Raw genomic sequence first — 13,109 nt, 5'->3', positions numbered from 1 at the left:
TTTATAGCTGATCTACAAATAAACATTATACATGAGTTCTTTTTTACAACTCAAATATTTTATTTTTATTCATTTTTCAACAAAACATAAAATAGATTAAAATATTAATAGTCCTACAACAAAAAAATACAAATTCATTAGTTAAAACATTTACATTTAAACATTATTTTACAGGCATATTTTTTTTCGGACCTTTTTCTTCAGATTCATTTTATATTAAATATTTCCTTTAGATCATCTAGCGTAACCTTTGTAGCTTCAGTACTACAACCACCAAAAAGACTTCTTGCAATTTCCAGTTTATGAGCCTGGATTTTTAGGTCAAATACAAAGTAGTCGATAATAAACATAGAGACCTAAACAATTTAGTATTTAAACTATGAAAAATCTTACTATGTATTGTATGGAAGCAGATTTTCAAAACATTATTATTCGAAACAACTTTTTGATGTTTAAATGGAAATTAGTGAGTTAGGATCATTTTAACTTATTAACTATTTTTTCCACAAAAGGTTTAAAAGAAAAACGTAATTTTTGCTGTAAACGTAAATGTGGTAATCTGACTAAAATAAAAACTAACGTATCCTCATTACTTTTATCAGAGTGTGTAAGTGTATATTTTAAAACTTTAGCTTTAATTTGAGCTTTTATTTTTTTATCTTAAACACCTGTAAACTTAAACAAATTTGATACATTTTCATAACGTTCATATTTTATAATAACAATAATTAAACTAGTAGTTCACAATTCTTGAAATTGACAGATTTTTGAATTTAGAATTAAAAGCAACTAGAACAAAATAGTTATTTCTTTATCACGAGTCGTTATATACGTTATACAATTATATTTTATAACAGTTATCCTATAACTATTTGATCTGGTTTGACATTCATTTTTATTTCTTAAATGCCTTAAGATAGTACAAATTAAAAATAAATAAGTTTTAAATATGGTAATAAATTGTATTACAATAATACAATCTGGTTGTATCAAAGGTTGTACAATAGAAATAAAATAAAATTCATAAACATGTTGTTTCAAAGTTAATTATTCACTCTTACAAATAAATAATTTATCTAATAGTTCACTAATTCTTTAACGGCTTGCAAGCATTTCCATTTATTTGGCAAATAAAACGGTTCAAAGACATGTGGAAATGGAGTATCATATCCGGTTACACGACGAATTGGAGCTTCTAGATGAAGAAAACATTCTTCCTAAAAGCATATTAGTAATTAATAATATTCATTCAAAACAATTAAATATTATGGAAGCTAAATCACTTGAATGGCAGCAGTTATTTCAGCACCGAATCCACCAGTTAAAGGGGCTTCGTGAGATACAATGGCTCGGCCAGTTTTTTTTACAGACTAAACACAAAACTATGATTAATTAAAAGAGTACTTTAGGTATTCATTTTTTGAAAATAAAATTACAGAGTTTTTAACAAATACAATAACTATGCATATTTGGGAAAGAGCAGAGACTGTTGTAAAATTGCCAGTTGGCCGATTGTTTTGCCGTTTATGAGACCATTTAGATTAGCGCTCTCGTGTTTGCTATTACAGTTACACAATTACTCACATGGCAGCATTCTCACTGCTCTCAATTAAGCAATTTTGTTTTGCATTTTATTTGTTTAATTTGTAACTAGAGAATGTTTGTCGGTCCTGCAAGGCTGAATGCATGTAATTAGATATGGCGCAGTTTTTAGAAAAAAGCTGTGTAAATGACACCCACGCGAGTACTCGAAGGTTTACAGAATAAAAGTCTAGTATTGAGCAGACTATAGATTGACTACACTAATAGTGTAGCCTAACTAACTAGTGGCTATTCATCAACCAACCATTTTAATATTTGGAGCTTAATTTTTATTCATTTCATTAACATCCAGTACTGTTTGCCGAACAGCAGCTGAATGGGATAAACTAACATCCATTTTGTTAAGTACCAATTATGGACTTCATTATAAGAAGTTTCTCAGACTGCTTTGATAAGTTCTAATCTGTCTTAGGAGGTGAACATTTCAATATAAATATCAGGAAACAAGTGACCATTAAAAGTGATATTGGGAAAAAAGAATAACTCAAATATAAAAAAATGATAAAAGATCAATTATAGTAATTAAAAGTAACACACTGTGACTTACATTTGCAATGGTTTGCTTATCCCACGGTAAAATTGTCACCAGATCAATAACTTCACAAGAAATTCCATATTTTTCTGAGGCTATTTCAGCAACTTCGAGTAAAACGTGAACTTGTGTTCCCCAGCCAATCAAAGTGACGTCTCTACCTTGAACCATGACATCGGCTTTTTCTAAAGGTAGTTCATAGTCCCCTTCAGGCACATTATCCACTGCTAGGCGATACAAGATTTTAGGTTCAAAGAATATGCACGGATTAGGATCTCTAATGCACGATAAAAGTAAACCTTTAGCTTTCATGGCACTTCGAGGCATAACTATCTATACAATTTAAATTATAATGATACTCTGGTTTTATTAGAAATTAAAAAAAAATTAAAATGGGTTATTTACAAAATTTAAATTATTTATTTATTTACCTTAAGTCCTGGAGAATGAGCATAGAAACTTTCAGGACTTTGAGAATGGTAAAGAGCTCCATGGCCAACCGCAGAACATGGTGTTCGCACAGTTAATTTACCACAATCAAATAGATTTCCAGAACGATAACGGTATTTTGCAGCTTCATTAACTAACTAAGGAAATAATAATACTACAAAAACCAAATAAGCAAATATTAGCTCTATTAATGTTATTATTCATAATAAAAATACTTGATCAAAAGCTGGGAACATGTAATCAGCAAACTGAATTTCTGCAATTGCTGTAGTACCAGCAACAGCAAGACCAATCCCAAATCCAACAATACCTTGTTCACACAGTGGTGTGTTAAAAACTCGTTCCTTTCCATAACGTTCACGTAACCCGCTTGTACACCTGAATACTCCACCAAATCCAACATCTTCACCAAACACTACTACAAAATTAAAGTATCACTTGTAACTAATTGAATACAAACAAATTATAAGCCATAACATTCCTTTTAGTACTTATAACATATATTTTATAAATACATAAAACTATATGAAACATAATTTTATAGATATTAAAAATTAAATTACCAGAATTTGGTTCCTTGTTTAATACTAAATCTATTGCATTATTAATGGCTTGATACATGTTTTGCTGTGACACTTTTCCTGTAATATACATAAAAATGTAAATAGGTAAAACTAATATTGGAATTCAAGAACTATTTAAAAGCAAAAGATACTAACCAAATGCATTAGAAGTCTGTTCAGGATGATATACAAAATGGGAAGAATATCTTTTTAAGCAACCATTTAACTTTTTTGATAATTTAAATATTAAACTTTTATTAACAAGATTCATATTATTTAAAATTTAAAAATCAAGCAAAAACTTTAAAAAAAAATAAAAACTTACAGTGAAGTGTGAATGTTAAATTTAATTTAATCGAACATCAAAGAAAAACACCTATACGATTATTTCAGATAATGTTGGATAATAAAATATTTATTATAAAATATAAAATTATGATTATTTAATGTAAATTACGAGTTGTATCTATTAACAAAATTTAAAAGCATGACTATAAAACCATAGAATAGATAATTTCATTATCTATTCTATATGATTTAATAATGCATTGAACGAAATTATCATAAACTAATAAGTCAGGACAATAACCTTTAGCTTTTTACCTATCTCATAAGCAACAAGTAAACGAACGTCAAACTGATAAAAAATACAAGGTATAAATTATAATATTGATGATAGCTATAAAATGACCGGGGAGTGAGAGAACCATGTTAAGAAAATTGATAATACAATTTAATAATTTAGGTCATACAAATACAAAAAAAAAAGGTTTATAAATATATGTCCTATAATGTCTTTAGTCCCAAACATTATTGAAAATCCACAAACAACAAACCAAACAAGTAACAACATTAGTATTATAATCAAGGTGGATTTATAAATCCACCTTGATTATAATATTGTACACATTTTTAATTTTTGTGTATAGCGCGGGACATGACATTTTTCATCATGGAATAAAAAGTATAGAATTATCATTATCAGTAATTTTATTTTATCACGTTAAAGTGGTTATTTGATATTTATTATTTTGATAATTATCATTTATCATCAGTCATCACGTGTTTACACTTTATATTTAAAAGTTTCGGAATTTGTCGGATTTTGCGCTTGGTAGAACTAATTAGTTATTTTATTTGTAAAAACAATGACGTCGGTTCATAAAGGACCATTGAAAAAAGTTCAGTCCTCTATAATAAAAGGGCCGGACAATCGAGAAGTCCGTAAAGTGACAGTACCGTCTCATCGTTTCACTCCACTTAAAGAAAACTGGTTGAAAATATATACACCAATTGTAGAACATCTCAAGTTAGATGTCAGGTTCAACATTAAATCGAAAAACGTGGAGATAAGAAATCCTTCGCCAACTGATGCAATAGGTTCACAACATTTACAAAAGGCTGCAGACTTCGTTCGAGCATTTGTGTATGGATTCGATGTTGAAGATGCATTGGCACTGATACGACTGGATAATCTTTTTGTTGAATCTTTCGAAGTAATTTTTTACACAATTCATTACTATTTAAATTAGACTTAATAAAGTAAATGGAACAAAAATTCAACCGTAAAAAATCCCTACATTCATTTAAATACCTTGGTTCGGCTCTGATCCATATTTTAACAGTTTGTACCCCAAGGAATATATGTACATCGTTCATTTCCGTCATTTAAAAGTATCTATGGCCTGATATATTTACCGCCTCCCTTTAATGGCTAAACAATTTTACTGTCCTGGGCAACAAAGGGTACTTATGCCATCTGAAATAAATGTATGTTATCACAGTTTTAGTTTAAAAACTAAGTAGTTTTAATATGTATGTAGTAAATACATTTTAGTATGTTTTAAACAATTGTAATTAGTTTCATTTGATCCTCTTTTGCAAGCTCGATGAAGACCCATCATATGATGTGACCTATAACTCACAGTCTCAGAAATATTTTGACTTACTTATTTTATCCATACTTCATAGTACTGTATTTTCACCACCAGCAAAAGTATGAAAAATAAAAAATGACAAGAGATACTTTTCAAGCTATTGACTGTAGAGATTTTTGTTTTGAAATTTGTAATTAGGTATCTAGATAACTATTCATAGTAATTGTATATCTATACGAGTGTTGAAGCTATTACAAATTATTAGATTCATTTCAATGTTTTTGGTTACCAATATATATTTTGAGAAATTGTTGTTCGAAAGTGAGCAATCTATGTGTAACTCTTCAGAGTTATCAAACCATTGAGTGGTTAGTCTAACCAACACTAATAATAAAGGTAGACAGTGAAACATGTCCAAAATATAAATAATTCAACAAAATGTTTCGTATATTTTTTTATTTAAGTTTTCATTAGAGCTTCATGTTAGTTTAATCAGATATTTTGAAACTATACAGATATTACTAAGAGGAATAGAAAAATCCTTCACTTTTTTAAGCGTTTACCTAATTAAAATTTGTTTTACATTTTTTACTTTTATGTTGTTAAAGTCTAATTAGACTATTCTCATTGGTATAATATACCTATAATTGTTTAAAAAATTTAAGTTATTTAATTATGTATTGTGTTTACAATCAAAATCAACCTAATGAAATTAAACCATTGTTATTTAAAGACACCCACAAGGTTTAACAAAACAAAATTGACATACTCTAAAACCGATGACATTTTCAAGGGCTTTGTAACTATAACTATATTGTTAATTTTCATTGTAAATATACTTAGGATAAGAATATAATAAAATATATGAACAAGTACTAAGTTAATAAACTTTTTTTGTATTACAGGTAAAAGACGTTAAAACATTAAAAGGTGATCATTTATCACGAGCAATTGGGCGGCTAGCTGGAAAAGGAGGACGTACAAAGTTTACCATAGAAAATGTTACTAAAACTAGAATTGTCTTAGCAGATACAAAAATACACATTTTAGGTTCATTCCAAAATATACAAGTAGCCATGAGAGCTATATGTAATCTCATTCTTGGATCGCCACCTTCCAAAGTTTATGGACAACTGCAACAACTCTCTAAGAGTAAAGTTTTGTAAATATGTATAATTTATGTAAGCAACTAAAATTAAAAATAAATAAAACAACAATGTTGAAATTACAAAAATTAGTTTTTAATAAAATCCAATTTGATAACATGTAAACTATTTTTAACACCAGTCACATTTTGCCATCTACCAAATCTGTGTTCATTGCCAATAGCAACGATTAATTTACTACCGTCATTTGTAAATACGAGTTCGTTGACAAAACCTTTAACTGGAACACTGCAGAGTGGTAATAACGATTTGAAATTGTTAGTGCATCTCCAAAATTTAACAACTCCGTCACAACTTCCTGATACTACTAAATCTGAATTTTTTAATGCTCCCACCGCAGATATCCAATTTGGCTCCCCGTTATTGCTATGTGTTCCATGGGCATTAATGACATTGCATAATGGTTTCTTCTTCAATGTTCCCCATAAACTAATAGCTCCGCTGTCGCCGCCTGTGATAAAGTGAGAACTGTCAATTTTTCTAATAGTATCTATGGAACCTCCAATACCATTAAATATTAATTGAGTTTCTTCTTGTATCTTCCATACACGAACTACATTCTCCATGCCACCTGCAGTTACAACACGATCTTTTTGTAACATATCCATACTGGTGACTTCGGTCTGATGACCGAAAAGAGTTTCTATGTAGCATAAATCAACAAGGTTCCATACCTTGACACTTTTGTCTTTTGAACAACTAAACAACTGATTTGATTCATTACAAATTGTTAAACCAGTTACACTATCTTTATGGCCTTTCAGTGATCCAATATATTCTAAAGTTGTAGGATTTCGAACTATAATAAGACCAGAACTATCACCAGATACTAAATAATTATCAGATACTGCAAGTGATAAAACTGGATACTTATGGCACGTTGGATTGTTTTGTGGTTTTTTACGATTATGAATTAAACACTTATGAACCTTTTTTTCCTGTAAATTCCACTGAATTATAGATGCATCTTTAGATGCTGAATAAGCAAATTTATCATCAGGTGATACAACTAGACAGGTGATCGCTTTAGAATGATTTCTGTTTCTCAATTCAAACAAACTAGTTGGTAGCTCAAGTTTGTCTGCTAGTTTTAATTTCAACTTGCCTTTTTGTTCAAGAACATCATCTTTGAGACGTTTGATAACGCTTTTGTTTAATTGTTCCCCATCATCGTCCTCTAATCGACGGCGTTCTTCTTCTTCGATCTCGTTTAAATATTTTTTGGCGAGTTGTACTTTCTTTTCTGCAGCTGTTAACTGCTTCTCGCCATCTGATTCTGACGAATAAGGTTCCTTTTCATGTTCGGATTCACTGGAATCCGATGAGATTTCGTCGTCGACGTGGTTTTGCGTTTTTTTCTTTTTTATGTTATTGTATTTTGAAACTTGCACTGGAGGCTTTTTGCGTTTGGTAACGTTTTTCCTAATGAAAAATGACATTTTTTTTATTCGAAATTATTAATAAATTACTAGGATGAAATAAATATAGTTTTAATGTCTGTAAACAAAACACACGCGACAGGATTTCAAATTTCAAACCATTTACCATGTTGACTCAAATTAAAAACGTGTGATAAGTGTCCTGATAAAGAAATTGAGGTTAATTCATGGAATAAAATATATTAACTAAAAATCATAAGAAAAAATATATTATGTACCTAGCTGTGGCCTAGAAGGCGTCAGTCTTTAGCAAAACACCTAATTTATCATAAGAGCAAAGAGTAAATACACTGCTTCTCACTTGATTCTTCTCATTTTTCAGTTTTCACTTAGCACAATTCGTTAGGTCGTTGGTAGTACGTTCTATTTATTGTTATACTATTATTAGTTCCAAGTTATTATCTTGAATACGATTGAAAAACGAAGTGAAGACAATTTATCCAAGTTATTTTGTGTAACGAAAAACGCAATAACTCAACATTGGTCAAAATGAGCTCAAATATGAGCGTAAACAATTACATGAACATGTTTACACAATCTCAGAATGGCGATAATTCCAAACGCGAGTCATCCGGTAAGAAACGCTTATAACACACACCTCTGTGGCGATTTGTACACATTTTATTATTATGAAATACCTACTGAACCTTTAGGTAGTGACAGCAGTGATCGCAAAAAGAAGAAGAAATCCCGATGGGGTGGCAGTGAATTAGAGAAAACGTTTATACCCGGGATGCCAACCGTGCTTCCACATAATCTTACAAAAGAACAAGAGGAAGCTTATATTTGTAAGTATTTAACTGTTTTTTTTTTAACATTATTATAATTTTAGATCTTTTACTACCTATTGATTTTAATCCTTGTCTTATAAATATTACTAATATCTACATTGTATTTTTAATAATATACACCTATATGTTTATGTAATTAAAAAATGAAATAACAATTTCTCCAGGTCTTTTATAATAATTATTTTACGACAGTTAGGTAAACTAGGTAGAATTGTTCCAGTATTTTTATTAACCACGGAATTATGGTAACATTAAAATTGAGTTTATACCTGGTACGTATAGATCAAAGTAAAAATACTAAAAAAAATGTATTTTTGATGGTTCATGTTATTATTTTGAATGAGTTCTGAACTTAGAAACAAGTCACTTCATCTACTATAATCTCAGTGATCCATAAATGTCAAATAGTAACTATATTATATCCTCTAGCTTAATATAATTATTTTATTTTTTGTGTATTTTATTAGATTGCAAGAACCTAATACAAAATTCTACTCAAATGAAAGATTTATTTGTTATAGTTATTTATTTTTTATTTTTTGATCATATCTCTTTATCAAATATTTTTTCTTCATATTAAGTACTTGATAGAATATTCAAGATTTCAATCGATCTTATATGTTTACAGTTATAACATGGACCAGTATTAAGTATAGGTAGTCAGTTACGTGTGTGGCTACAAAATATCCTTCATGGCTCATAAAGTATTCATATAATATTAAACAATTTTAGGTATTCATATTATTAACTTGCATGCTATTATTCATGTTAAAAAAAATAAGGTATGCAGTGTAATGTGTCAAAAGATATTATTTGTTTTTGTTATAATATTTACAGGTTAGCTATATCTTTTAATTTTCGCTCATGGTGTACACTAATTGCACAGTTTATTTTCTAAACTAGTCACTGTCTCATTGCTGTAGTTATGGCATTATAACAGAGACTATAATTGAAATTGAACTATGCAATTAAGTAGTGTAAAAAGTCAGCAAAAAACTGGAAATGAAGATATTTTTGTAGCTATTAGAAATTAAATATTAATAATAAAGTTAAACTTAAAAATATAATAAAAACTTATTAGGGTTACAAATATTTTTGCTGTCTGCAGTTAGTCAAACAAATTATTTTATTAATATTTATTCGTTTATGAAGTATAATAATAATGATAAAAGTACAAGAAAATAATTTGGTAATATAATCAATTATTGATCACCAATATGAGCTACATTATGCTAAAAATAAGTCTTTCGTAGTAGATAGATTGTATATAACTATACTGTATTGTTACAATCTTAGGTATCTTGGTCAATAAACATGTTATTATTGCGTATAATTAAAAGTACATTTTATTTTCATGTATTACTATTATTATTTATTTGTTATCTTTCATTTTTTTGTACTAATTTTCGGGCGTTTTTGCCCTGTTCTAACCCGTTTACATTACAGTACAACTACAAATCGAAGAGATTGGACGCAAGCTGAGAACTGGCGAACTAGGCATTCCATCTAATCCCGAAGAAAGGTTTGACTAATTTGTGGAAATCCATCAATTTATTATTTAGCATTGCCTACTTTCGATCTGTCAGACGGTTTGATCAACTTATAGTATTATTCTGTAATATGTAATATTATTTACTATTATTTGTTTTCGGTAAAGAAAATCAGCATATAAAAAAAAACAATATTAAGCTAAATGCTTAAAATAGAATTTTTAATAGCCAGTAGGTTTTGTAGTTCAAATTAAACACAACATAAATACTATTTTTTAAAACTGAAAAATATATGACTATTGTTAAATAAAAACTACCCTTTTTCTTACTTCATATCAAATATTTTTAGGTTGATATAGCAAACTTGGACTAATAATAATATATATATTTCAGTATACATTATCTAATAAAATATGTAATATGTATTAAGTATTAAGAGGCTGCTGAAGTATGTTACTTCCAGACTGAATTAATACTTAAGTCTCTAACCATATTGGTTCTAGAACAACAATATTTACATCATTGTGCATTGCTAGTGGCAGCCTCTTAACTTATTTTTAATTTATTAATATTCATTAGTCGTTGTCAGTTAATTTTTTTTATTTCCAAACAGGCTACATAGAAATTGTGTTTAATTTTATGATCTAATATTTATCATAAATATATTTTCATTAATCATCTTTTTTTCATTTAGCAGTATACTATGAGTTATGACTTTCAAGTTGACTGATGATTTTCCAGTGGACGGCATTATAAAATTTCAATAAAAATAAATTTGTGATAATGCCTGTGTGGCTTTAAAATAGTTGAACGTTTTTTAATAAGACATTTAAAACTGAGTCATGTAGATACCAAGAAAGCACCTGAAATATTGTTTCAGATCACCTTCGCCAGAACCTATTTATAGTAGCGATGGTAAGCGGATGAACACCAGAGAGTACCGAACTCGCAAGAAACTAGAAGAGGAACGACACAGACTTATTCAAAGAATGGCAATAATAAATCCTACATTTAAACCTCCTGCTGATTACAAGTAATTTTACAATAACTAATTTGTTAATTTATTTTATATTTTATGAATACAAAATAAATTGTATAATTCATTTTTAATGCATAATACATTGCAGACCGCCTGTCATACGCGTTAGCGATAAGGTAATGATACCACAAGATGAACATCCTGATATTAATTTTGTTGGACTTTTAATTGGACCACGGGGAAATACTCTTAAATGTTAGTAAAACATTTAAATACAGACATTTTTGAAATTTAATGTCAAATATAAATGTTTATTCTTTGTATTTTAGCAATGGAAAAGGACACTGGCGCAAAGATAATAATTCGTGGTAAAGGTTCGGTAAAAGAGGGTAAAGTAGCTCGTAAAGATGGTCAACCATTACCTGGAGAAGATGAACCACTTCACGCTTATGTAACTGGTAATAACCCAGAGTATGTTCAAAAAGCTGTGAATAAGGTAAGTAAATATATATATATATATATGTATATAAATTATACACCTGTATATTTAAAACTTGTATTTAATATTTTTTTTTTTTTTAGATAAAAGAAATTATAAAACAAGGTGTAGAAGTACCAGAAGGGCAAAATGATCTGCGGCGTATGCAACTTCGAGAACTTGCTCTTTTAAATGGCACACTCAGAGAAAATGACGGACCTCGATGTACTAATTGTGGTGCTGCTGATCATAAATCTTGGATGGTAAGTGATCGTCAAATATTGGACAACACCAAATTTAATTTAATGAAGTAACTAAGAACTAATAATAAATTTAATCATAGAAATATTTTGTTTAAAATTTTATTTTTTATCTATTATTGTTTTTTTTTTATAAATTTCTCTTTATAAATCATGTACTTAGGTTGTACATTGTTAAATAACTCGATAATGAAATAATATTTTTGTTTAATTTTTAGTGTCAAGACAAACCCAATATCACCAATAGTATATTATGTACTCAGTGTGGTGGTGCTGGTCATATTGCCAAAGATTGTCGAATGAAGTCTACAGGTGGTGCTAGTTTTCCTGTTAGTCAAGAAAAAACAAAAATCGATGAAGAGTATATGTCTTTGATGGCTGAACTTGGTGAAGGTCCTCCACCACCCAAACACAATGAAGATAATTCTATGCGCTCAACTAATAATACTGTCAGTGGCGGTGGTTTGTTTAATAAGCCTCAACCGTTAAAGTCTTTAATGTCTTTGCCGCCTCCACATTCTATCCCGAATTCTTTACCTCCTCCGCCTTGGTCGAATCAGCCGATTAACAGTGCGGCTATGCCTCCTCCAGGAATTAATGTACCACCACCCTGGCAAATGCCCCCTTTAGCCAATCAACAATATTCAAACATTCCGCCTCCGCCTCCAGGAAGTAATCAAAATTTTCAGCAACAAATGCCTTGGGCCATGCCTCCACCTCCTCCACCTCCAAGTCAACCCACATCTATGCCTCCTCCGTGGCAACAAGGTCCACCGCCAGCATCGTTATCTTCTGGACCAGTTACTACTACTGTTTCCGGAATGTGGCCTCCACCTACCCAGCCATGGCCTAGTCAACAACAACAACCTAAAGTTCCCCCACCAATACAACCATCTACAATCGGTTCATCAATGATTATGCCACCGCCCGATTTACAAACTTTGTTAGCTGTGCCTCCTCCACCTCCACCGCCACCTCCATCAAATTAAATTTTCTTTTACAAATTATTACTTCATTGTCATATTTAAGTAAAATAGTATAGTATATTTGATTCAACGGACATTATCTTCTGTAAATTATTTTGTACTGGGTTTTTAAAATGTGTTAATAATTTACAATAAAAAAAATTACAACTTCTAAATGTTGAAAATGGGACATTTTTTGGAATACCTTTGTGTTTGTTTAGTTTTTCCATTCCGAAATGTTCTGGATAAGTGACTTGATGAGTGTATTTTTTCTTATAAATTATATTTTAATATAAATTCAATATAATATGTAATATTATGATCATTGCTTTTTTTTTGGATAATTAAATAAAATCGATCTTATATCTTACTTTATATATACATAAAGTATAACAATTAAATAATTTATTTAAAAAAAAATGATTACATTCTTTATGATGGAATCTTGTGTTATACATTTTATTATTATTTATATAAAAACAAAATTAATGAAGACTACTCACAGAAGCAGGTAGTC

The 13,109-nt window shown here is 29.5% G+C and overlaps 4 protein-coding genes across 4 annotated transcripts; 2 read left to right on the top strand and 2 right to left on the bottom strand.

Moving 5' to 3' along the window:
• Positions 1-717: 717 nt before the first annotated feature.
• On the bottom strand, positions 718-3,564 carry LOC126838080 (2-oxoisovalerate dehydrogenase subunit beta, mitochondrial). The gene is made up of 7 exons (XM_050572192.1): positions 3,304-3,564; positions 3,148-3,225; positions 2,800-3,002; positions 2,566-2,721; positions 2,150-2,467; positions 1,284-1,370; positions 718-1,217 (listed from the first exon to the last, which is right to left on the bottom strand). Exons 1-7 carry the CDS (start codon positions 3,416-3,418, stop codon positions 1,077-1,079), a joined length of 1,098 nt encoding a protein of 365 aa, XP_050428149.1. The 5' UTR covers positions 3,419-3,564; the 3' UTR covers positions 718-1,076.
• A 632-nt stretch (positions 3,565-4,196) lies between these two features.
• On the top strand, positions 4,197-6,258 carry LOC126838083 (RNA-binding protein PNO1). The gene is made up of 2 exons (XM_050572195.1): positions 4,197-4,643; positions 5,930-6,258. The coding sequence occupies exons 1-2, from the start codon at positions 4,296-4,298 to the stop codon at positions 6,188-6,190; spliced, it is 609 nt and encodes a 202-aa protein (XP_050428152.1). The 5' UTR covers positions 4,197-4,295; the 3' UTR covers positions 6,191-6,258.
• Positions 6,244-7,758, bottom strand: LOC126838077 (U3 small nucleolar RNA-interacting protein 2). The gene has a single exon (XM_050572188.1). It carries the CDS (start codon positions 7,627-7,629, stop codon positions 6,259-6,261), a length of 1,371 nt encoding a protein of 456 aa, XP_050428145.1. The 5' UTR covers positions 7,630-7,758; the 3' UTR covers positions 6,244-6,258.
• A 93-nt stretch (positions 7,759-7,851) lies between these two features.
• LOC126838075 (splicing factor 1) lies at positions 7,852-12,914 on the top strand. The gene is made up of 8 exons (XM_050572184.1): positions 7,852-8,203; positions 8,283-8,417; positions 9,867-9,942; positions 10,791-10,943; positions 11,038-11,144; positions 11,219-11,385; positions 11,472-11,630; positions 11,846-12,914. Exons 1-8 carry the CDS (start codon positions 8,119-8,121, stop codon positions 12,614-12,616), a joined length of 1,653 nt encoding a protein of 550 aa, XP_050428141.1. The 5' UTR covers positions 7,852-8,118; the 3' UTR covers positions 12,617-12,914.
• The last annotated feature ends 195 nt before the right edge of the window (positions 12,915-13,109 follow it).

This window comes from Adelges cooleyi, unplaced genomic scaffold, assembly GCF_023614345.1.
Source record: "Adelges cooleyi isolate 19-005CV unplaced genomic scaffold, UGA_ACOO_1.1 ACOO_flye_CR_arks_rails_tigmint_CR_PRNA_30, whole genome shotgun sequence".
Lineage (NCBI taxonomy): Eukaryota > Metazoa > Arthropoda > Insecta > Hemiptera > Adelgidae > Adelges > Adelges cooleyi.
The sequence above is the reverse complement of the archived record's forward strand: the minus strand, read 5'-3'. Positions and strand labels throughout refer to the sequence as shown.